The sequence below is a fragment of the Camellia sinensis genome, chromosome 2 (assembly GCF_055761805.1).
Source record: "Camellia sinensis isolate YWXY chromosome 2, ASM5576180v1, whole genome shotgun sequence".
Lineage (NCBI taxonomy): Eukaryota > Viridiplantae > Streptophyta > Magnoliopsida > Ericales > Theaceae > Camellia > Camellia sinensis.
Window position 1 is genome coordinate 112,017,557 of NC_138962.1, and position 26,567 is coordinate 112,044,123.

The 26,567-nt window shown below is 36.3% G+C and overlaps 1 protein-coding gene and 1 long non-coding RNA gene across 2 annotated transcripts in view; one reads left to right on the forward strand and one right to left on the reverse strand.

Moving 5' to 3' along the window:
- Nucleotides 1–19,008: 19,008 nt before the first annotated feature.
- Nucleotides 19,009–26,567, forward strand: part of LOC114300303 (uncharacterized) — a 40,354-nt gene continuing 32,795 nt past the window's right edge. The window contains exons 1-5 of the mRNA XM_028245197.2: nt 19,009–19,204; nt 19,947–20,102; nt 20,618–20,695; nt 20,823–20,948; nt 21,254–21,328. Coding sequence (XP_028100998.2) covers nt 19,090–19,204; nt 19,947–20,102; nt 20,618–20,695; nt 20,823–20,948; nt 21,254–21,328 — 550 coding nt within the window. The 5' untranslated portion in view covers nt 19,009–19,089. The remainder of the gene's footprint in view (nt 19,205–19,946; nt 20,103–20,617; nt 20,696–20,822; nt 20,949–21,253; nt 21,329–26,567) is intronic.
- Nucleotides 22,965–25,142, reverse strand: LOC145819654 (uncharacterized). Its single transcript, XR_014360425.1, has 3 exons — nt 25,035–25,142; nt 23,996–24,049; nt 22,965–23,232 (listed from the first exon to the last, which is right to left on the reverse strand). It is a non-coding gene; the product is annotated as an uncharacterized LOC145819654 (long non-coding RNA).

Consider the following 26,567-nt stretch of genomic DNA (forward strand, 5'->3'; position numbering starts at 1 on the left):
CCAAATGAGGTGTCAAAGTTTGCTGCCAATTGAGCCCCAGTTGCTACATGTATGCATGAAACACACGCACAACAAAACTCTGCCACAAAAGACTTTATCATTTTCCCATCAAATACAGTCCCATTATCAACAGTTATAGTCTGTGGGATGCCAAATCTGTGGATCAGATCTTTAATGAATCCAATAACTTTGGTCTGGTCTACAACCTTATACGGCTTAGCTTCGACCCACTTAGTGAAGTAATCTGTGGCCACTAAGATGAAACAATGATGCTTCGAAGAGGGTGGATGTATTTTTCCTATCATATCCATAGCCGATCCTCTAAACAGCCAAGGCTTCACAACCGCATGCAGATCAGTTACGGGTACATGTCTTATTGTGCCATGCTTTTGGCATGTCTGACAACCTCTAGCATAATCTATGCAATCCTTAAGGATGGTTGGCCAATAGTAGGATGTCTTCGAAACAGCCATCTCATCTTCACATCAGGCTGATGAGCACTACAGATGCCTTCATGAACCTCATCCATGGCTGTCAATGCTTCATTTGGACCTAAACATTCCAATAATAACCCATCTGCCCCCCTTTTGTAGAGAGCATTACCATACATTATGTATTGCATAGATTGCAATTTGATTTTTCTACTGGCTTTCGAAGATGGGCCAGCTAGATACTATATTATTGGATGCCTCCAATCTTATTCTTGTAAGTCACTATGATTGACTTCTAAGACCATATTCCTTTTATTCAAGGATGGTATTACCTTTTGATATGTTGTTTGGCTTATGTTCCTTTGAGTGTTATCCCTTCTCTTGAAATTCGAAGCTTTCTAAGCCACATCTTTAGCTTTATTATTCAAGAATCTTGGGACATAAGTTACATTTGCTATCTGAAATTGAGAAAGCAAATGTAATACAACAACATAGTATGGCAACATGCTTACACTTTGACATTTGAAAATTCCTTTCACCTGGTTAACCACCAACTGAGAATCTCCAAATATATCAACTGCATGATCCAATAAATAGTTCCAGTCCCATTATTAAAGCTTCATATTTAGCTTGATTATTGGAACAAGTAATTTCATCCACTTTGAAACTATGTGTGGTTTCTACCCCTTGTGGTGACATAATCACCACACCAATTCCAGTTAGATCATTGGCTTTTGATCCATCGAACCACATTTGCCATGGTTCAACACTAACCATACCAAGTTCCATTATCTCTTGGCTTTCTGTTTGACATAGATGGTCTGCTAAGAAATTAGCTAAAACTTGTCCTTTTACTACTTTTTGGGGAACATATTCTGGATGAAATTATGATAAAGCTAATATCCAATTGCCAATTCTTCCTCTTAACATAGGTTTAGATAACATATATTTAACCAAATCTGTGGTTGCAATTACCAAGATAGTTGTAGGCAAAAGATAGTATCTTAGTTTCATTGCAGCAAAATACAATGCAAGGCACAGCTTTTCTACAGCTGAATATTTACATTCACAAGAATTTAGAAACCAACTAAGGTAATAAACTGCTTGCTCTTTGCCTTCTTCATTGTTTTGGGTTAAAAAAACTCCCAGTGAATCTTCCACTGCAGCTATATACAACTTCAAGGGCTTATCACCCTTTGGTGGCACTAGCACTGGAGGGTTTGCCAAGTAGGGTTTGCCAAGTATCCTAACAAAGCCTACCTTAAGGAGCCTAAGAATTTCCTTCTTGACCTTTTGAATCACTTCAGGACTCATCATTCTTGGTTTTTGTTTGTATGGCTTGAAATTAGGCTTCATAGGGAGCCTATGTTCTACTAATGACCTATCCAATCCTGGTAGTTCATTATAAAACCGTGCAAAACAATCTTTATATCTCTTTAAGACCACCAACAACTGGTCCATGTCAAGAGCACTTAACCAAGCACTAATGTAAGTGAGTTGCTCTGTAGAACCTTCCCCTAAGTTGATTTCTTCCAAGGGGTCTTGTATCTGAGAACTCACTGATGCTCCTTTTCTGATTTCTTCTATCTTCGAAGCAATCTCCTTGCTTTGTTCTGCTTCCAGTTTCTTTGATTCAACATCTTTACCCTCGTCCTCATAGACAAAGTCTGTCCATAAGGCTTCTTCTTCCTGTATCTCTTACACTTTTGTTTCAATGTCCAAAGCACAGTATTTATCAAACACCAAAAACCTGACCTGTTACTGCTCCTGCTTACAGCCAATTACCATGGCTTCTTTCTCTTGCTCTTGCACTTTCTGGACTATTGATTTTATGTCCAATACTGAGAATTTAATTAAAGCCAAAGATCTGGCCTCTTGGGTTCTATTTTTTTGCCTACAACCAGGCATCATTGTCATCCTTGGCGACAAATTCTTCATCAGCACTTTCCTAGACTAAGTGCTTCAGGTGTGCTAATACCTCATTAGCCGTCACTTCGGCTGATCCATCAGGTTTTCTCAGTATACTGAGTGGTGTCACTCCTTCAGTATACAACTTGGCCTTTGCAAAATCTGCACAAGCTATGAAGGGTTGAGGGTCTGCATTAATCTCCTCTGTCTCTCCATTGCACAAGGCCATCATGATCTTCTAATGTAGAGAGGAAGGCACACATTTGTTGGTGTGAATCCAATTCCTTCCAAGTAGAGCATTATACCTAGCATTGATGTCGATAACGAAGAATGCTGTCATGCAGTCCCTGGTTTCCACACTCAAGTTGATGGGCAAAATGCCCTGAGCCATCTGTTTGTCTCCAGCGAAACCAGCAATGGTTGTGCTGGTTGGGATTAATCTAGGGTTCCTCTTTCCTAGTTTCTTCAAAGAAGATTTCGGAAGCAGATTTATGACAGCCCCATTATCCACCAATACTCGGTTCATCTGTATCCCATCGAAGAAGGCCTTGATATACAAGGGTTTGACATGTTGTGTCATGGATGTCATGGGATACTCAAAAGGGTATGAGAGGTTAATACTCACCTCTTCCTCACTCTTGTCTCCAGTTTCCATTGGTGTGGCCACTTCGGATTAGTCTTGCACCATACTCACTTGTGAGTCTTCACTAGAAACTGGAATTGGGTCAATCTCCTGACCTTGGTTTTCATCTTCAACTTGAAACTCCTGTAGTAGTATATGCACCATATTCACTGACACATGAGGAAAAGAGCCAAATTGGATGACTGGCTTTACTTGCTTCTTTTCCTGGCCAACTTGTTCAATTACTTCAGAAGCATCTTCCATGCTACATTCTGGTACTTCAGTACTAGTAACTTTCTTCGACTAGTCTGTTTTTGTTGGTTTTTCAACCAAAAATGTCTGTTCAGCCGTGAAGGCTTCGAATATTTCCTCATCAACCATCTCCTTCCTTTGGCCTAGGCCAACTTCTCCCTCTAACTCACTATCCCTTTCCATCAAAACCCTTTCCAATCCAGCTAAAATGGATGTTTCTTTGGTTTTTAGTTCAGAGTGAACTTTGGCCAACTGCTCTCTGCTGCAACTCATTTTGTCTTGAGGAGTCAATTTTGGACTACATAACTTTGGACTTTTTTTTTCCCTCTGTCTGGCCCTTTAACTGGACCAATGAAGAGCTTTCTCCACTTTCTTTCAGATCTTTCTGGTACTGAGTGTACTTTCGCTGGATCTTCCTTCTTTAGGATCTAGAAATCACTGGGACTATATTTGGTTCCTTTGTTTTTGGATGCTTTACTAACACCCAATTATTTGGAGCCACCAAAGGAGATTTAACCATCCTACCCTGGTCTCCAACAATATTTCTTTGAATAGACATTTCCCCAGGTTTGTTCTGCATGACAAACCAATCTAGAACTCCAGGTACCCATGAACCCACTAGCCCAGTTGTCGAGTTGTCTCTTTCTTCCTTCGAAACCAGTTTCAAAGCTGGCTTTGAAGGCCACTGCTTGGCCCTGACCCCCTGTTTTGGGCCTAATTCAGGCCTTCCATAAAGGTGGCCACTTTCACTTTTGTGTGAGGATGGTCTAGGGGGCCAATCTCTGGCTTTGATCCCATGACTTGAGCCCACTTCAAGTCTCCTCTCAGGATGATTGCCCTCCATTTTGTAATAGTTAGGTGGTCTGAATTCATGTAGAGGTCTCTTGCCCTTGGAGTGCACTCTAGTGGCTGTTGGTTCAGCCATGAATGGCTGCTGCCTAGTGCCAGTTGGATATGGCCTCTTGTTATAGGCACTAGTTGGTTTAGGACGCCTCTACTCATCCTTGTAATACTGTTTCCCATCAATCGAAAGCCCTTTCAACCACTTGTAGCTCAACCTGCACCTGGGACACATACTTTGCGTAACCGCTACCTCTAAAGAATCATCATCCAGTGCCTCCTCATCAGAGTCTTCCCTCTGGTCTGCAAAGCCCTGTCCAACAGTTCATGAACTTCTAGCATCTTTCTTGATGGTAGTTTGGCTGGCAACATGCATTTGCGCATTAACCTCTTTCAATTCCTTCAAAGATAAGTTCTGGAAGTCTGGCATAATAACATTGGCTGCAACTTCTCCAATTTTTGGGAATGGATTAGTATCAATCCTCATAGCCTTTTCTACTTTAGTTGGGAATTTTAAACTCCCCTTTCGAATCTGTTCTTGGATCCTGTCACAAAAAACAATGCAGTTTTTAGTTGAGTGAGACCAAGAATTATGCCATTTACAATACACTTTTCCTTTAAGTTCCTCTGGAGACGGAATTTTGACTCCTTTTGGTAACTTTAGGAAGTTTGCCGCAAGCAAATGATAAAAAATGTCATCTGCCTTTGTTAAATCGAAAGAGTATTTCCTATGAAGGTCTTTCTTTTTAAACTGCTGGTCAATTATTGTGTCTTTATGAATTAATGCCTCACAGATCATAGGTTCTTTCCCTACAATCTCTGCTGCATCAATCTCATAATTAGGATCTCTATAATACGTCTTGTATGATGCATTACTTCGATCTTGTTCTTCCTCTAGTAATGCTTCATACTTAGACACCTTATAGGTTAGTTCCACTAAGTCTCTAAACTCAATTGAGTCAAACTTCTTTCGAAGCTTAAACTCTAAACCATTTTGAGCCAATCTCATGAATTCAGGCTCTGGTAGGATGATCCTACATTTGTTTCGTGCTCTTTTGAATTTAGCAATAAATTGAGTAGCCTTCTTATCAGGCCTTTGACTCAATCTTGCCAAGTCTGCCATGGAAACTTCTGGCTCTGTTTGGAAAAATTAGGCATGAAATGCCTCATTCATTTGTTGCCAAGTTTGGATAGAGCCAGGTGTAAGGTTGATATACCATACAAAAGCTGCCCCAGTTAGAGAATTTGGGAACAGTCTTAACTTTATGTAATCATTATTGATAAATTCACAACATTGAATAGCGAACCTAGCAATATGCTCTACCATTGACTAGTTTCCATTCCCATAAAAAAGAGCAAAGTCTGGTATCCTAAATCCTCTTGGGTATTCATGTACCCTATCTACCCATTCTGGATATGATTTTCTGTATACAGGAGTTTGAACCCTCCGAGCCATCGGTCCACACATCTCTCTAACAATATCGGCAATTTGGTCCCTAGGAACCATATTTTTTGCTTGTTAAACCATAACTAGAGGAACAAACACAGGATTTGGTGGACAAGCATGTGCCTGAGGTCCTCTTGGTCCATAGGGCGGTATATTTGGGACTGGTTGTCCCTATGGTGCTGGTTGCTGTTGAGGGTATGGGTAACCCCTCTGAGCCTGTCCTGCGAAAGGTGCTGGAACAGGTGTTGTGTCTCTTCCAGTCGCAGGAAACCCTTCCAACCCTCTGGGTACAAATTCGAACAAAGAATTAGTGAACCCCTTTGTGCCAGGTATGGCTTCGAACATGGGATTTGGAAGCATCCTTATGTCATTTTCTTGTGTTGGCCTGGATCCACCAATTTGCATGGTTTCATTGTTAAGTAATGAAGCATTTTGATTTACCACAGGCCTCGAAAGAGGCTCATACCAAGACTGAAGTGATGGTCTTTCATAGTTTTGGCTACTAGTTTGACCATTAGTGTGTCCATTATTCTGCATAGGTTGTTTATCTCTAGCCAATCTTTGCTGAGGGACATTTGAAATTTCCTCTATGTGCCTTGCGTTAGTTGGTTGCTGAGTATTCATTCGATCCATAAAGGATGTTGCCCATCTTTCCATTGTGTTCACTAACTGCTGTCTCATGGCATCTACTAGGCCTCCCCATGGATTCATTGGCTGAGCAGATAGAACGGTGGATGATCCAATTCGTTGGCCTTGTCCAATACTTTGAACATGTGGTACTTGCTCCGAAGTGCTGGTCTGTTCAACCATAGGTTCTGATAAAACAAGTACTTCCACAGGATTTGTTATCACATTATCCTCTGGATTAGGTATTTCTACCTCTCATTCCACGCTTTCTTTCAAGCGTTCATTTTCTCCTTGTCTTCTACGTCTAGCTATTTTAACTTATGTCCCACTGGGTGTGCCAAAAATATATGTTGGCTTTTTTGGCTTTCGAAGGTTATTATTGTAATTTTGAGCATCCATCAAGGATCAATCAGTCCTTACAGAATATTAATTACCAACCAAGTATCAAACGATTGTGTTTTAATTCTTTCAGCCTCAATGAAGAGGACTTTTATTGGTGGCTTTATTTAGGAGAATTAAGCAAACAATGATTAAATGAAGAACAATTGCATCATTTCATTAAGTAAAATGAAAGACTTACAATGATCCAAATCAGCCTCGTAGAGGTTTACAGTAACAAATTACTTAAAACTACTCCTATGAACGAAGTGCAGTGCAGGAATTTGAAGTACAGAAATGTAAAGAACAAGAAATGTAAAAACTAGAAGGAAAATAAAGTAGATAAAACTGATTTTTTGGATCTGAGTCTAGGCTCTTTCTGGGGCCTTCTCTGCTATTTATACTTCTCAATGACAACCGCCGAAATGAACTTCTAACTGTCGAACCATCCCTCTATGATCGTTGATGTTTCCTTACAGTTAGCTCCACTATGCCATGTCTGTAGTTAGGCTTCCCTCCTGAATTTGAATTTAAATATATGTGTAACCGCTAAAGCCACGCCATCTTGTATCTCTTTGTTGATCCAGTGCTATACAGATCTACAATAACCAATACTAACTGCCACGTGTGTGATTATGATTGAAGATTTGAATTGTCGTCCTGTATTGCCCTAATCCTGCCATGTGTTAAACTATGATTGGCTTGTACAAAATATGTAGCCAACAGATATATATATATATATATATAACAACCCTAGGGTTTCTGACAACCCTATAGCAGCAGCAGCTAGTAGCAATGTGAGAGAGGAAGAAAGAGCAAGAGATAGAAAAGAGAGAGGGAGAGAAAGCACCTTTGTGGCTCAACAACTCTAAGGTAACAATAAATCTATTCTTGTTCTATTATAGTATGTTGTATACATAATTAGTGTTCATGTGGGTATTGTGAGTTGTTGGAAGAAAAAGGAATGGATTGGCTGATTGGGATAGTATTCTATGTATATTATTATCATGCAAAATTTCAAAGTGAATTAAGGAGCTGAAGTCATTAGATAAGAATTCTACACAGAACCACAATCTTTAAAAATCAACAAACCATATCAAACGAATGAATTTCGAACTAAAATTTTTACAGTAGATTAATTACATATTGAATTGCATATCTAAATTTTCTCATAATTTTTGGGAGTCGAAATCTATATAAACTGAGGCGTTCAAATCTGTCCAGAAAACTGATTTAAAACAGTAAGTTCGGAAGCATCATTCTCTTTGGGTATAGATCCAAAAATTATCAAATTAGTGTCATTAGAACCATTTACGAGTCTAGTTTCATACATTTTTGGCCTTGTGTTGATTTCTCATGTATACTAAGAGAACCATTAATTTCTTTAAAGTGCTGCAAAAAACAACCTGTTTAGATATAATTAATTGTAGATAATTATTTTGGTAAGAAAATCAAGTAAAACCAATTGGGTTTGAAACTTAGGATATATTAGGTGATATCTGGAGGGTTTTGGAATTTTTCGAACAGCATGGAGTGGGTTTTGTAATTTTCAAAGTTAGCGAATATATTAGGAAAGATTGTTTAAAATTCTGTTTTATCTTAAATTTTGTTTTAATTAAGTTTTGATTTGAACCCATGTCTTGGGTGATTTTAGACCTTGAAGAACATGAACTTAAGTAATATTTACGAGTAAGGGTGAGTTGGGTTGAGCCGTGTTAGTGCGCTTTAGTTTGAGGTTACTTAGTTCCTATTCTTTAGTATTTTTAAATTAGTAGTGACGTGTAGTTTTCATACTTGATTTAAGGCACTAGTTTGATTTTTATACTCTATTCGAGGATTACATTATTCTGTTTCTAGGTGAGTAGTTTCATGCTACATATTTTTATATATGTTCCCCTATCCTGAGCTGTTGGAAAATTAAATTATTGTTTCAGGACTAAACTGTTTTGATAAATTATTATATTATCAATGGAATCAAATTATTTCTGAAACATGTGTGAACTTGGCATACTGTAAACTATTTGTTTTGGTCTCATGTTTATAATGGCGAACTACCATGTTTTGCGAAACTGATGTATATTGATTATTAGGATCATCTGTATATTTTAGTCCAGGGAAATTATTCCACTGTGTGTGGTGACTCTGGCCACTAGGGAACAGATCCGAGTTGGGCAGTGATGACTCTAGTGCTCAACGATTGTTAGGAAAAGACCTAAGTTAGGCTAGGTGACCTTCAATCGAATCGTCTTCGAGAAAAAGCCTGGGTTGCCACCTTGAGGATGACTCTTAATTCAGTATTGGATCCAACGAGGCTTATAGCCTTGAGAACTGTGTGGCATGTTACTTGTTATTTCTTGGTATCCAGAAAATTATTGGTGTTCATGTTGTAATCTGTTTTAAGTGGAAAATGTCATTTATCATGTTCTTGAGAGACATAAGTATTTTAACTGCTGAACTATGGAACCTTCTTTTTGAAACAGATTGTCTTTTCCAAACTGTATGCCAATCTAGTTTCTGTGATATATATCTTATTTTGGAATTGAATCCTATTTTCAAAATTGTATTTACTATCCATGTTGCTACTCATTGAGCTATCATGTGACTTAGTTATCTATCATTTCCAAATGCTAGAAGGACTTAGAGTGGACTCATGGCGTAGCAGAGACTCAATTGCATGGACCTCTAAGACATTCATTTAGTTTGTTTTAGGTTGTTATGTCGAGTTTTGTGCATACATTGTGGTTGGGTTTTATTTAGAATTATTTAATTTTGTAGGCGGTTTGTGTCCCATTTAGAGTATATATAATTTTTAGGAAGTTGGTTATGGCTTGTTTTGCACTTGTGGCATGTCATTGGATTGGGTTTTGATTTATTTATTTCTAGGCTATCGTCACATTTATTCTTTATGGTTTTGGGTTCATGTTTAGGCTTAAGTGTGCCTTGGGCTAAGTCCCTGTGGGCCACAATTGGTCATGCCCGGATTTGGGGTGTGACAATTGTGGTATCAGAGCTGTAGTTTATCGTGTTACATATCTTGCATTTCATCATTTAGTCGAGGTCCGAGTCCCTACAGTTCTTAGTAGTGTGTGATTGAGTTTGTTTTCTTTAAACTAGTGTTGAATCTTTCTTGATTTCATTTTAAAGGTTAAGAGTTGGCACCTAGATATCTACACGGATTGTCTATTCTTTGTGAGCCTTTGATGTTTGTATTACCATGTCTACTCCATTAGGAGAAACAGTAGTGTTGGATGATGTTTGTAGATCTTGTGAGATAGAGATGGATGGTAGAATTTTTCTAGTGTATTTGATTTCCTTAAAGATGAAGGATTTTGACGTGATTTTGGGGATGGATTAGTTGACAAAGCATCATGCCTCTGTTGATTGTTTTAGAAAGAGGGTCGTTTTTGCTATGCCGAGATAACATGAGTTTTTCTTTTAGGGAGATGGGAAAGGGTCTTTTATTTGTTTTATTTATTCCCTTCAGGCTAACCGAATGTTGAGAAAAGGGTGTCATAGTTATTTAGCTCGTGTAGTGAGTACCAAACAACCAGAGCAGAAGTTAGAGGAGTTGCCTATAGTGAGGGAATTTGTTGATGTTTTTTCAGAGGATCTACCGGGTCTTCCTCTAGATCGTGAGGTACAATTTTCCATTGACTTTGTCCCCAATACAACACCTATCTCTAAAGCGCCCTATAGAATGGCACCATTGGAGTTGAGGGAGTTACAAACTTAGTTACAAGAGTTGCTAGACAAAGGTTTTATTAGGCCTAGTGTTTCACCTTGGGGAGCACATGTGTTGTTTCTGAAAAAGAATGATGAGTCTATGAGATTGTGTATTGATTATAAAGAACTGAAAAAAGTCTTAGTGAAGAATAGGTATCCCTTGCCACACATTGATGATCTATTTGACCAGTTGTAGGAAGCTCAGGTATTCTCTAAAATTGACTTGAGGTCAGGCTATTACCAGTTGAAGATAAGGGATGATGATGTTCCTAAGACCGCTTTTAGAACCCGTTATGGGCATTATGAGTTCTTGGTAATGCCTTTTGATCTCACAAATACACCAGCCGCATTCATGGATTTGATGAACAGAGTAATCAAACCCCAATTGGATAAATTTGTGGTAGTGTTTGTTAATGGCATCCTAATTTATTCAAGGAGTAAGGAGGAGCATGAGCAGCATTTGAGGGTAGTACTTCAGATCCTTAGGGAGAAGAGACTGTATGCAAAATTTAAGAAGTGTGAATTTTGGTTGAGCATTGTATCCTTTTTGGGTCATGTGGTAAGTAAAGATGGGATATTTGTGGATAGCACGAAAGTGGCAACAATTGTTGATTGGCCACGACCTACTTCTATGATAGAGGTACGTAGCTTTCTAGGGCTTGCTGGATATCACAGACGGTTTGTGGAAGGATTCTCCCGTATTGCTTTGCCACTTACCAATCTCACTAGGAAAGGGATAAAGTTTGAGTGGAATGATGATTGTGAGCGTAGCTTCCAAGAGTTTAAACAAAGATTGACATCAGCTCCAATCCCTGCCTTACCGACAGATGAAGGTGGTTTTGTGATTTATAGTGATGCTTCATGACAGAGTTTAGGATGTGTGCTCATGTAGCATGGGAAGGTGATTGCTTATGCGTCACGATAGTTGAAAATACATAAGAGAAATTATCCTACGTATGACTTGGAGTTAGCAGCAATGATTTTTTCTCTTAAGATCTGGCGGCATTATTTGTATGAAGAGTCATGTGAGATTTACACTGATCATAAGAGTTTGAAGGATATTTTCACACATAAGGAACTAAATTTGAGACAAAGAAGATGGCTTGAGTTGCTAAAAGATTACGATGTGAATATTTTGTATCATCCGGGGAAGGCAAATGTGGTGGCAAATGCCTTGAGTAGGAAGGTCGCAGTTGGAGATGTAGCTGCTTTGTTTATTGAGAGTTTTTTTGTGGAAGACATGAGACGTTTGAGGCTTGAGGTTATTACACCTGCTGATAGGGCTTATTGTAGTCAATTGACAGTTCAACCGACCTTGAGAGAACGGATTTATTTAGCTCAAGAGATTGACCCCCAGTGTGAGCGTATTAAAGGAAAGATGGTAGAGGGTAAGCATGTAGACTTTGTGGTTAGTGAACACTTTTGGTGGAATGGTATGAATGGAGATATTGCAGAATTTATGGCTCAGTGTTTGGTGTGTCAACAGGTTAAAATAGAACATCAGAAACCTGCGGGGAAACTACAACCCTTACCTATACTAGAGTGGAAGTGAGATCATATTACAATGAACTTTGTGTGTGGTTTACCTCGTACTAGTAATAATCACGATATAGTTTGGGTAGTTGTTGATAGATTAACCAAGTCAGCACATTTTATTGTAGTTCGAATGAACTATTCTCTAGCTCGATTTGCATAGTTGTATGTGAAAGAGATTGTTAGATTGCATTGTGTACCTGTGTCAATAGTGTCAGATCGAGACCCTCGTTTTGTGTCCAAGTTTTGGGTACGTTACAGTCAGCTATGGGTACTTAGTTAAATTTTAGTTCAGCTTATCACCCTCAGACAGATGGGCAATCGGAGAGGACTATTCAAACCCTTGAGGATATGTTGAGGGCATGTGCTTTAGAGTGGAGAGGTAATTGGGATGATTATTTGCCGCTTATGGAGTTTGCATATAATAATAGTTATCATTCTAGTTTGGGTGTAGCTCCTTGAGAGGCTTTGTATGGGAGGAAGTGTAGGTCTCCTTTGTGTTAGTATGAGGTTGGTGAGAGGCAAATGTTGGGACCTGATTTGGTGGAGGATGCTACACAGAAAATTATCACCATCAGAGAGAGATTATGGACTGCTCAGAGTAGACAAAAAAAGTTATGCTGATCATCGTCGGAGAGATTTAGAGTTTCATGTGGGGGATATGGTATTCTTGAAAGTATCACCATGGAAAGAAGTCATCAGGTTTGGAAAGAAATGAAAGTTGAGTCCTAGATACATTGCTCCATTTGAGGTATTGGAGAAAGTTGGTGAGGTTGCGTACCGTGTTGCTCTACCCCCTAGGTTGGCAAGAGTGCAAATGTGTTTCACGTGTCTATGTTGAGGAAATAAGTGTAGAGTCCGTCACATGTGATAGATTATGAGCCACTTCAAATTAGAGAGGATTTTTTGTATGAGGGGATGCTTGTTCAGATTTTGGTTTCGAAAGAGAAAATGTTACGTACAAAGGCCATTAAATTGGTTAAGGTACTGTGGCGTAATCATCTAGTTAAAAATGCGACTTGGGAACGCGATGATGAGATGCACGAGAGGTACCCGCATCTGTTCTCATAATTTACTCAGGTTAGTTTCAAGGATGAAACTTTTCTTTTAAGGGGAGAGAATGTGAGAACCCGAATATAAAAATAAAGTAAATAATTAAATAATAATAATTTTACAATCTCAAATATTTTGATGGTGAATCCTAAAGTGCAAATTAAATATTTGGAGGGTCTTTCAATTAATTTTAAACCTCAAATAAATGTATAGTGGAAGTCTTTAGTTTAGAGGCAAGAGTTATTAAAAAATAAATAAATAAATAATATAGGGGGCAAGTTGGTAAGTTTATTATGATATAATAATAGTTATATATATTTAAATTAATGGCGAAATAAAAATAATAATACAAAACAAAGGATAATTATTTAGAATTTTGTTTAGATATATATATATATATATATAACAACCCTAGGGTTTCTAACAACACTATAGCAGCAACCGCTAGTAGCAACGTGAGAGAGGAAGAGAGAGCAAGAGATAGAAAAGAGAGAGAGAGAGAGAGAAAGAACCTTTGTGGCTCAACAACTCTAAGGTAACAATAAATCTATTCTTGTTCTATTATAGTATGCTGTATACATAGTTAGGGTGCATGTGGGTATTGTGAGTTGTTAGAAGAAAAAGGAATGGATTGGCTAGTATTCTGTGCATATTATTATCATGCAAAATTTCAAAGCAAATTAAGGAGTTGAAGTCATTAGATAAGAATTCTGCACAGAACAACAATCTTTAAAAATCAAGAAATCATATCAAACGAATGTATTTCGAACTGAAATTTTTACAGTAGATTAATTACATATTGAATTGTATATCTGAATTTTTTCATAATTTTTGGGAGTTGAAATCTATATAAACTGAGGCATTCAAATCTGTCCAGAAAACTGATTTAAAACAGTAAGTTCGGAACCATCGTTCTCTTTGGGTATATATCCGGAAATTATCAAATTAGTGTCATTAGAACCATTTACGAGTCTAGTTTCATACATTTTTGGCCTTGCATTGATTTCTCATGTATACTAAGAGAACCATCAATTTCTTTAAAGTGATGCAGAAAATAATCTGTTTAGATATAATTAATTGTAGATAATTATTTTGGTAAGCAAATCAAGTAAAACCAATTGGGTTTGAAACTTAAGATATATTAGGTGATATTTGGAGGGTTTTGGAATTTTTCGAACAGCATGGAGTGAGTTTTGTAATTTTCAAAGTTAGCGAATATATTGGGAAAGATTGTTTAAAATTCTGTTTTATCTTAAATTTTGTTTTAATTAAGTTTCGATTTGAACCCATGTCTTGGGTGATTTTAAACCTTGAAGAACATGAACTTAGGTAATATTTAAGAGTAACGGTGAGTTGGGTTGAGCCGTGTTAGTGCGCTTTAGTTTGAGGTTACTTAGTTCCTATTCTTTAGTATTTTTAAATTAGTAGTGACGTATAGTTTTCATACTTAGGCCTCGTTTGGGAACAGGCTAATTTAGTAACTTTTTGGCTATTTGACTAAAAAGGTAGGTAAAAAAAACTTGTATGTTTGGGATGACTTTTTGGCTAATTACGAAAAGATGTGCAAAAAGTAGAGAGAAAAGAGAATCTTTGACTTTTTGGTATGGGTTGTTGGCTTTTTAGCTAATTTAGTAACTTTTTGGCTAATTGACTAATATAGCCTCTTGCCAAACGAGGCCTTAGTTCAGGGCACTAGTTGGACTTTTATACTCTATTCGAGGATTGCATTATTCCATTTCTAGGTGAGTAGTTTCATGCTACATATTTTTATATATGTTCCCCTACCCTGAGCTGTTGGAAAATTAAATTATTGTTTCAAGACTAAACTATTTTGATAAATTATTATATTATCAATGGAATCAAATTATTTCTGAAACATGTGTAAACTTGGCATACTACAAACTATTTGTTTTGGTCTCATATTTATAATGGTGAACTACCATGTTTTGCGAAACTGATGTGTATTGATTATTGGGACCATCTGTATATTTTAGTCCAGGGAAATTATTCCACTGTGTGTGGTGACTCTGGCCACTAGGGAACAGATCCGAGTTGGGTAGTGATGACTCTAGTGCTCAACGATTGTTAGGAAAAGACCTAAGTTAGGCTAGGTGACCTTCAATCGGATCGTCTTCGAGAAAAAGCCTGGGTTGCCACCTTGAGGATGACTCTTAGTTCAGTATTAGATCCAACGAGGCTTATAGCCTTGAGAACTGTGTGGCATGTTACTTGTTATTTCTTGGTATCCAGAAAATTATTGGTGTTCATGTTGTAATCTGTTTTAAGCGGAAAATGTCATTTATCATGTTCTTGAGAGATATTAGTATTTTAACTGTTGAACTGTAGAACCTTCTTTTTAAAACAGATTGTCTTTACCAAACTGTATGCCAATCTAGTTTTTGTGATATATATCTTATTTTGGAATTGAACTATGTTTTCAAAATTGTATTTACTATCCATGTTGCTACTCACTAAGCTATCAGCTGACTTAGTTGTTTATCATTTCTAAGTGTTAGAAGGACTTAGAGTGGACTCATGGCGTAGCAAGGACTCAATTGCATGGACCTCTAGGACATTCATTTAGTCTGTTTTAGGTTGTCATGTCGAGTTTTGTGCATACATTGTGGTTGGGTTTTATTTAGAATTATTTTATTTTGTGGACGGTTTGTATCCCATTTATTGTATATATAATTTTTAGGAAGTTGGTTATGGCTTGTTTTGCACTTGTGGCGTGTCACTGGATTGGGTTTTGATTTATTTTGTTTCTAGGCTATCGTCACATTTATTCTTTATGGTTTTAGGTTCATGTTTTGGCTTACGTGTGTCTTGGGCTAAGTCCATGTGGGCCACAGCCGGTCATGCCCGGATTTGGGGTGTGACATTGCCGTAGTCCAATCTCGCCACGTGCACTAGGAATTTTCTTTGCTCCATCGAGAGTTGTCATGGATCTATCTTGCTCCATTGAGAGTGTGCGTGCAAACCTAAAACCAGCAACATCAATGCTCCAGGAGAGCCCGCCCATAGATCATCTACCATCGGCTCTAATATCAGTTGTTATTGGTAATTAGGAAGCCCACAAGCACACAATAAAACACCAGCCCAGTTCATCAAGGATAAACTCCAGAGCCCACATGCTTAACATCAGGGCCCAACAAACTTATACACACAACTCCCAGCAAATAATGCATAAGACATTCCTTTGACCTTGTCTATCTCCAACTTAGTCCAGTGACTTTCCACTTCCATGACATAACAAAAATGCATACCTTAAGAAGTTGCTCTGAAATTTTTCAACATTTATAAGCCAAGATATCAACCTTCTACCCCTTAACTAGATCAAATCCATAGCCCAACCATGCCCTCCATACAAAATAAACATCTTCATTTTCATTCATCTTATTGCAAACACATGCCTCCTCTCAGAACTATAAAATAGGTTATGTTGGATTTGACAAAATTACTACTTCAATACACAGTACATGACCAAAAACACAATATATACATGGTTTAATGCCTTTTTAAGTTGTCTCTGTTGCAAGTAACCAAAGGTACACTCAAATAGACTACATCTAGAAATAGTTATTTACTGAAACTCATCTGAGCTTTAAAATGCCTACTTGTTGAGCCTTTCGACCTGATAAATTTCAAGGCTTCAAGTGTACTAAGAATCAAAATTTGATTGGACAAAAGTGTTGGGAATATGGACATGTAAGATTTTGTAACTTTCCCAGAAAACTAGCATCTTTGGAATGAGTAGCATGCTTTGGCATTCAAGATGATCAAATTGAATTATTAGAGCAAAAACATTCCAATAGACAAGTAATGCTGAAAGCATACAGGAAGTGGTTTAGGAATGCTGAAAGGTAATGATCAAATTAAATCATCATCAGCATAACTTCCATATTCAATATAGGAAGTGGTATTAGTTCGAAAATAGGCATGCATCATCTGACAAAGGGTTTAATTGCAATCTATCTATGAGCTTGTCTAAATAGAAATTTGAGAATCTAAAGCGAAATAAGCCTACAAATATTTTGGTGATCCACTGTGACATTGTACTGATTTTCATATGAAGTTAGTGCTTACAAATCTGCATGAATATGCAAAGAAAGAACACGAGACTTGACCGAAGTTTGATCACTCCTCCAGGTTTGCCAAAGGGTGTGAATGAGAATTCTACACATTCCTACTGCCTATGCCCCCGACTTTGAGGAAAGAATATATATGTTCGTGTGTGTGTGTGTGCTTGTGCACACGGATATGTGCGTATATCTGTTAAACAGAGTGGATTAATGCAAGATTAACTATACAAAACAAAAAGACAACCATCTTCCATCAAAATAACCAACCATAACAACTAGAATTTGATGCCACTATTTAGTATAATGTATATTTTAAAATCTTCTTCTCATATCCATCCTTCTTGCCTTATTCCATCCTTCAATCAGAAACAAATTAGACAGGACTTTCATTCCCTACAAATTAGATCATGAAGCCAAGTAGGGGGGTTATGAAAAAACCTTCCCCAAGAACACTAATAAATTCAAATGAATAACCATGGCAACATCTTGACTTACCAAACAAGTTTCATTTTGATAATAGGAATCAATCATTTTATCAAGTTTTATGTGTAGATCGTCCATAAAAAAAATAAAGATTGATTTGATAACTATATAATTTCATTATATATATATATATTTTAATTTTAAAAAAATATGATAACATAACTAAAATTTTGAAAATAGATTATTCATTTTAAAATACAATATAATAAAATTATAAGGTAGGATTATCCGATTAATTTTTTTGAAAAAATAATTTACACAAAATATGCCATTCAAATCGAAACAAACCACTTGATGGGCACCTTGGTGGTCCATAAGGCTCAACAATACTGTGGACTTCGGAGATAAACCTAAATAATGCTTCTTTTTTTCTTCTTTTTTTCCTGAAACAGTAGACTTACAGGAACTCAAAAAGAAACATGATAAGCCATTACGACAATGAAGAGAAGATTGCTGGTATGTAAAAAGAAAGAATTTGTGACTATCTTTGTTATTCACATTTTGAAACTAGTCTAAAATAAATGTATTTAATACAAGTTATAATATTTGTGAAATTGATTATATCGAATATTATAACTGAATCATTTCAAAGTCGTTATTTAAAATAAAAATAATAAAAATAAAGTTATTACCATAGGATGTAACTAAAGACCTTTTTTGAATTATAACTAAAATAATCTCATAACTAACATCACAATGAGTCATTACTCACATCACAATGTGTGTAACTAAATCATAATCAAGTCATAACTAACATCTCAATATGTCAAAATGAAATATCACAAATGTTACGATTGAGTGAGGAAATCCGATGAGGTGTGTACCATATGTACATTGTTACTTGTTTTTTGTAGTATGTGTTATGCATTTTTGGAGTAAATGTTACATATTTTTTTGATAGAAGGTATGATAATTTGTGGTTGAAAAATGAAGTTACTTTTTTTGTGATTATGTGACGTATTTTGTGATAGTGTTATATATTTTGTGGTTAGAAAAAGTTTGGATAAAATAATATGTAATATTATCACAAAAATATATAACACTATCAACAAATACGTAACTTTATTCTTGAATTACAAATTATCATAATTCCTACTACAAAATACGTAATATTTATCACAAAAATGTGTAACAAATGCATATGGTGCACACCATTATGGTGTGTAGCAAAGTATTTTCATCAACATAAATAACAAATTAGTAATAGAAAGGGGTCTAAGTGTTATATAAATTAAAATTATAAGGGAACTTAATGTAATTATATCAAAACTTCACCAAACTTGAAGAGAAGTTGTAATTTACACTTTTTTATTTAACAACTTTTAATACTCTAAAATAAAATAAAATAAAACAAAATAAAAGAGAAATGCCCCCGTCTCTCATTCCGTCACTCCCAATCGCTCTGTCGTTTTATGCAATTTCATTTAAGTTGGTTGGTTGTTTTTGTCAGCATTAAACTGCATATGAAAATCTCTATCTCATTTGACATTTTCAAACTAACCTACCAATACAAGGAATTGAAAGCTTTAATTTCAAACCATACATTTAATTCATTGTGACAACATTATTATGCTGATTTTTCATCCCAAACCACCCTCTTCACAAGGTTTTATATATATATATATATATATATCCCCGACTGAATACAACACCACCATATCCCTGCTTCTCTCTTTCTTTCTCTATTTCTCTCTCTGAAAGTTGAAACAGATGGCGGCTTCCCATAGTTTCATGGCTTTTGTAGCTATTATCCTTGCTGCGGTTGTGCTTCCTCTGAGTGCTAAAGCATATGATGGCATCGCACCTATTCTCGTTCCTTACGCTGGTAAGTGATATCTCTCGTGCTAATTTAATGACTAATAATTAACTTTCGTAGATAAAAAAAAAATAATAGAGTAAGGCTAGCAACCTTAAATATTTTATCAAATATTATATTAAGGTCATGTTTGTTTGGGTGGACATGAATTTGGGATTGGATTAATAGTCCAATAAAATTATTAATCCGATGTTTGGTTAAACAATTGAAGTACGAACTAATTATTTTAAATTTGACTATTAGTTAAGATAGGATACATAATCCAACGGAATCGTAGTCCTAGGACTATTAGTCATGGGAATGCTAATCCAGTCCGGCCAAACAAACATGGCCTAAATGTCTCATAGGGTGTGGGACTCCCACCAAATATTTTATCAAATGTTCTACCAAATATCTCACACAGTTCCACACAGTATAGGTCCCACAGTTATGTAAGACATTTAGTAAAACCTTTAGACCATGTTTGTTTGGGTGGACATGAGATTGGGATTGGACTAATAGTCCAATAAAATTATTAATCCGATATTTGGTTAAACAATTGAAGTATGGACTAATTATTTTAAACTTGACTATTAGTTAAGATAAGATATATAATCCAACGGATTCGTAGTCCTAGGACTATTAGTCATGAGAATGCTAATCCAGTCCGCCCAAACAAACATGACCTTAATTAAATATTTAGATCCCTAACATTTTTCAAAATAATAATATAATCTCTCTCTCATGAATGTGAATGCATGTGTGTACACAGACAATATATGCAAAGAAGTGGAATGTGGAAAAGGAAATTGCAGTGTAGCACTTGACAGCCCATTCGGCTTCAAATGCGAATGTGAAAATGGTTGGAAGCGTACCCGTCTTGACAGTGAACAGGATTTTCTGTTTCTTCCCTGCGTTATTCCTAATTGTAATTTACCCTCTCTTCTCTTCTCTTTCTTCATTTTCCTACTACTCCTTTCTTTCTCTCTCATAATTCTCTTATAAACAAATACAATATCTATCTAAAAAGTTTTCAAACTCTCAACTATCAAGTTACTTTAGGTTGTATTCGAATTTTGACAAAAAAATAAAATTAAAAATAGTGAATGAAGGATAAAAAAATTAAGCAGAAATTGAATTTTTTTTTTTTCAATTTCTATTTTCTTTTTCGTCTCTGTAAATCTTTTACAAAATCAAAACTCAAACATAATATTACTATTGACTTGGCTTAAATAAAATATAAAAATAGTAGAAAATGCATAACAGTCACAACAACAATAATAACAACACAACTTTTCAGCAATCTGCCAAAACATGTTATAAATTCATCTTATAAATTAATGTTAATCAAACAGTAGTTGGTGTGTTTATATACATACAAATATTATTTGTGCAGTTTAGTGATGGAATTAATAATGGTTTGATTTTGGTTGGTGGTTGCAGGTTCTCTTGACTACTCGTGCATGCCAGCAGCTCCTCCAGCTCCATCCGTTATTCCATTAAATTCATCTTTATTTGATCGTAATCATCCTTACTCACACTATACCCTCTCTACTCTTACCATCAATATCATTTAATTTTTCTTTTATTTCTGGATATAATCTGGTTACCTTAATTAATATTAATAATTTGATTTTGGGTTTTGTAGCTTGTTATTGGGTCTATTGTGGCGGAGGAACATGCACGAAGAACAAAGCAATGACGCATACTTGCCAATGCAACCCTGGTTACTCTAATCTTCTCAACATCGCTGCCTTCCCCTGCTACAGTGACTGTAAGAATTAATCCATGCCCTCAAAAGTCTCTTCTATTTTGATTCTACATGTACATATGTCGATATAATTGAAAATGTCTACAAATACAAAAGTCGATTAATGAACTGATACACCCATGAGAAAGGATTGTGTCTAATTCGGTGATTGATTTTTGCCCAAATAGAATAACTGGATAATATTTCTACATATGCAACATTTAACTAACCACCACCGACCTTCTGTTCTTTTTTATGGTGAAAGTGAACTTTAACCAATGATTTTGTGGCTCCTAATATTTGTTTTTGTATCTTGTTTTCTGATTTAGGTGCCCTTGGCTCTGACTGTGCAAAGCTTGGAATTAAGGTTTCAAACTCAACGGCTTCAAGCAATAGCAATCAAGGTGAGATGACCATTCAAATCACTCCTAACTTCTAGGCCCTTCTTTCCAGTTGTGTTTTGTTTTGTTTTTTTTCCTTTTTGGTCTGCAACCAACTAGGCTAGCCTAGCCCTATTGACTACATGACTCTCTTACACTGTGTTTGGTTGAAGAATATGGAAAGAAAAAAATATATATATAAGTAGAATGTTAATAAAATACACCTACATTTCATCTAGTTTCACATAATTTTTTCCTTTTCCTTTTTAAATTCTTTCTCAAATTCCTTAACCAAATAGAATTCCCTAACCAAATAGAACGTTAGAGGCTTAGTCCAAAAAAAAAAAGTCATGGATTCAACTCTGATAAAGTAAATAGTTTAATGGATTTTGATTCATTCTATTTCATAAATGAAATAGAAATTTCATTTTATTTGATAAGGTTACCCAATACATCATCAATTTAAAGTCGAGCAGCAAGGGGGTTTTAGACAAAGGATATACAAAAAGGAAGTGAACATGAACAGTGTTGTTCATAGAGGAGGTATTCAGAAAAGGCAAGAGCTTCAGAAGATAAAGTCTTATGCTGAGGTTGTTGGGGAAAGAGTTGCACGGGGAAGGGAGGAAATTGTGGTTCAAGCTAGTGAAATAGGTAATGGGTGGCTGTATGAAAGCTTGATAGTCAAGCTTTATAGTTTTTTCGCTTTTTCAAATTTTAAGAAGGAATGTGAGAAGAGAGGGTTGAAGGAGGTGCAAATTAGAGCAGGTGAAGGTAGGATTGCAATTTTATCTTTCACATCAGTTATGCAGATGAAAAGGCAGAAGGAGAAACTTAAGGAATGGATATTTGCATGGTGCAGTTCAATGGAAGAGTGGACTAAGGGATGCAGTACGAATCAGGAGAGATGTGTTTGGGTTAGTTGTTATGGGGTCCCTTTTAATTTATGGAGTGTGGATACTTTCAAGAGGATAGGGGCTGTCTGGGGAGAAGTGGTGCAGCTTCATGAGGATAGCATCAAGAATGCTTCTTTCTGTTGTGGAAAAATAAGAATTATCACAGGGAATATGGAGTTTATTAACAGGACTATAAGGTTGAGCTGCAACAGTGAGTTGTATCCTGTAAGGGTTTGTGAATGTCCTGAGGCTTTGGAAGGACCAGATTGGAGTAAAAGTGGATCTATTGAAAGCTTGAAGCAGATTAATGGTGATGAGAAGTATGACTGTTGCTCCCAGATTGAAGGTGATCAGAGAGGTTATGCTGAGCTGGCCAAAGGGGTCGAGGTTAGGGATAACGAAGTGGGGTGTCCAGATGAGGTGGCCCAATGTAATGTTGACAAGCTGCAGAAGGAGGGAGGAAGAGAATGCAAAAAACTCAAACATCTTTTTCGAATGGGTTCCAAGGAGGAGCAGTATTTAGGGCAGCGGCTACTGCTCTACCCGCTCTTATTCACAGAGTAGTCAGCTGAGTATGAGGAAGAAGATGATGATTGAGGAAACATGAGCTACCTTGCAGGTCGATAAAAGTTTGGGCATGGACTGCGATGGTAAAGAGTTAGAAGTGTCACACCCCAAATCCGGGCATGACCGGCCGTGGCCCACAGGGACTTAGCCCAAGGCACACATAAGCCTAAACATGAACCCAAAACCATAAAGAATAAATGTGATGATAGCCCAGAAATAAATAAATCAACACTCAATCCAGTGACATACCACAAGTGAAAAACAAGTCATAACCAACTTCCTAAAAATATATATATACTAAATGGGACACAAACCGCCCACAAAATAAAATAATTCTAAATAAAACCCAACCACAATGTATGCACAAAACTCGACAAAGCAACCTAAAACAAAGTAAATAAATGCCCTAGAGGTCCATGCAATTGAGTCCCCGCTACGCCATGAGTCCACTCTAAGTCCTTCTAACACCTGGAAATGGTAAACAACTAAGTCATCTGATAGCTCAATGAGTAACAACATGGATAGTAAATACAGTTTTGAAAACAGGGTTCAATTCCAAAATAAGATATATATTACAGAAACTAGATTGGCATACAGTTTGGTAATTATAATCTATTTCAAAAAGAAGGTTCCACAATTCAACACTTAAAATACTCATGTCTCGCAAGAACATGATAAATGACATTTTTCACTTAAAACAGATTAAAACATGAACACCAATAATTTTTTGGATACCAAGAAAAACAAATAATATGCCACACAGCTCTCAAGGCCATAAGCCCCGTTGGATCCAATACCGAACTAAGAGTCATCCTCAGGGTGGCACCTGGGCCTTTTCTCAAAGACAATCCGATTGAAGGTCACCTAGCTTTTTTTTAAGGTCTTTTCCTTACAATCGTTGAGCACTAGAGTCATCACGGCCCAACCCGGATCTGTTCCCTAGTGGCCAGAGTCACCGCACACAGTGGAATAATTTCCCTGGACTAAATACACATATGGTCCCAATAATCAATACACATCAGTTTCGTAAAACATTGTAGTTCATCATTATAAACATGAGACCAAACAAATAGTTTACAGTATGCCAAGTTCACACGTTTCAGAAATAATTTGATTCAATTGATAATATAATAATTTATCAAAACAGTTTAGTCATGAAACAACAATTTAATTTTCCAACAGTTCAGGATAGGGAAACATTTATAAAAATATGTAGCGTGAAACTACTCACCTGAAAACAAAATAATATAATCCTCGAATAAAGTATGAAACTCCAACTAGTGCCCTGAACCAAGTATGAAGACTACACGTCATTACTAATTTAAAAATACTAAAGAGAATAATAAACTAAGTAACCCCAAACTAAAGCGCACTAACACGGCTCAACCCAACTCACCGTTACTCTTAAATATTACCTAATTTCATGTTCTTCAAGGTCTAAAATCACCCAAGACATAGGTTCCGATCGAAACTTAACTAAAAGTGACTTTAAGATAAAACAGAGTTTTTCCAATTTATTCGCTAACTTTGAAAATTAAAAACCCACTCTACGTTGTTCGAAAAATTATAAAACCCTCTAGATATCAACTAATATATCCTAAGTTTCAAACCCAATTGGTTTCCCTTGATTTTCTTATCAAAATAATTATCTACAATTTATTATATCCAAACAGGTTGTTTTCTGCAGCACTTTAAAGAAATTGACGGTTCTCTTAATATACACGAGCAATCAATGCAAGGCCAAAAATGTAAGAAACTAGACTCATAACCGGTTCCAATGACACTAATTTGATAATTTTTGGATTTATACCCAAAGAGAACAACACTCCCGAATTTACTGTTTCGGACTGGTTTCCTGGACAAATTTGAATACCTCAATTTATATGGGTTTTGACTCCCAAAAATTATGAAAAAATTCAGATATGCAATTCAATATGTAATTGATCTACTGTAAAAAATTTCAGTTCAAAATTCATCCGTTTGATATGGTTTCTTGATTTTTAAAATTTGTGACTTTGTACAGAATTTTTAGACTACAATCTACACCCTCTACGTTACACTCTCACAATTTGACCCATTACCACCCAAACACACCTTCAGCCCGTCACCTTACCAAAGCCATACATTCTAGCCTCCAAATAACCTCTGCACACAAGCCACTATACCCAAAAGAGTACTCAAGAATACCCAAAATAGTGGCACATCACAATGAAGAAAGAAGGGGAAAAAAAAGTAAAAGAAGAGACAAAACAATTAAAACATTGGTCTACCTTGAAGAATTTGCTTTAGATTCAGATAATTCCTAGAGACACCGAACGTAGCTTCTTTTCCCCTCTCTCCTTTCTTTCTCTCACGGCTGCTATGTGTTGAAAGTTTTGTGGGAAAAAAAAAAATTATAATAAGGGTTAGGGCTTTTGTTAGGAAAACTAGGGTTGTTTTTTTTTTATATCTAAACAAAAGGTTTTAAATTATTATCTCTTTATATTATTTTAAATTTCTATCTCCATTAAAATACAAATATTATTAGATCAAAATATGCTTACTAATTTGGCACTTAAATTTATTTATTTATTTAAATAATAAATCTTGCCTCTAAATTAAAGACTTTCACCATAAATTTATTTTAGGTTTAAAATTAATTAAAAGATCCTCCAAATATTTAATTTGCACTTTAGGATTCACCACCAAAATATTTGAGATTGTAATATTATTATTATTTAATTATTTACTTAATTTTTATATTCGGGTTCTCACAAGAAGTAGTTCAAAAAATTGTGTAGTTGGAGCTTCAAGATGAAGATAGATTTGAAAAGGGGAAAAGGGTTAGACTGGGTCAAGCCTAGTTGACCAAGAGGGTAGGGGTCTAATATGGGGTAAAGTTAGTAATCAATGAAGATTATGACGTGGAATATTAGAGGGTTGGGGAGATTGGAGAAAACAAGTAGAGTTAGGCAGATTATTAAGGAAAGTAGAGTGGATGTGCTGCTTCTACAAGAAACAAAACATAGTAGAATATATGAGATGTTTGCTAAATCCATCTGGTCGTGGGAGATGCTAGAGTTCATGACTATTGATTCTGAAGGTAGTGCAGGAGGGTTGTTGAGCTTATGGAATCCAGAGGTGTTCCAGCTGCTGGATTGTTGTTGCAATAGGAATTTTCTGCTCATTTCAGGTAAGGCCCTCGGGTTGTTTGAATGTGTATTTCTTAATGTGTATGGGCCAAATGATGTATTTAAAAGGGCAAAGCTGTGGGAAATAATAGTTAATATGAGGTCAAGTTTCCAAAAGCCTTGGTGTATGGGTGGGGATTATAATGAGATTAGAACCATTGAAGATAGAAGAGGGTGTGTGAGAAGAGATAGAGGTATGGCAGAGTTCAATTGTTTTATTGACCAGCTGGAAATGGTGGATGTACCAATGTTAGGAAGAAGATTTACTTGGTGTAATTCATTGGATTGGGAGAGATGGAGTAGGCTTGATAGGTTTTTGCTGGATACAGTCTGGTTGGAGAAGTTTAGATTCAAGATGTGGGGTTTGCCAAGGTTGGTGTCTGACAATTGCCCTCTCTTGTTGATGGAAGATGAGAGGAATTGAGGGCCTAGGCCATTTAGGTTTCTTAATGCATGGACACTACATCCATATTTCATTTCAGTAGCTCAAAAAGCTTGGTCTGAAAGGCTGGTGCAAGGGTGGGCAGGGTATAGAGTCCAAAGAAAGCTAGGAGGTTTGAAGGAGGTGCTGAAAAGATGGAATGTTGAAGTGTTTGGAATGGTTGAGGAGCAATTAAAAAAGGCTGAAGAGGA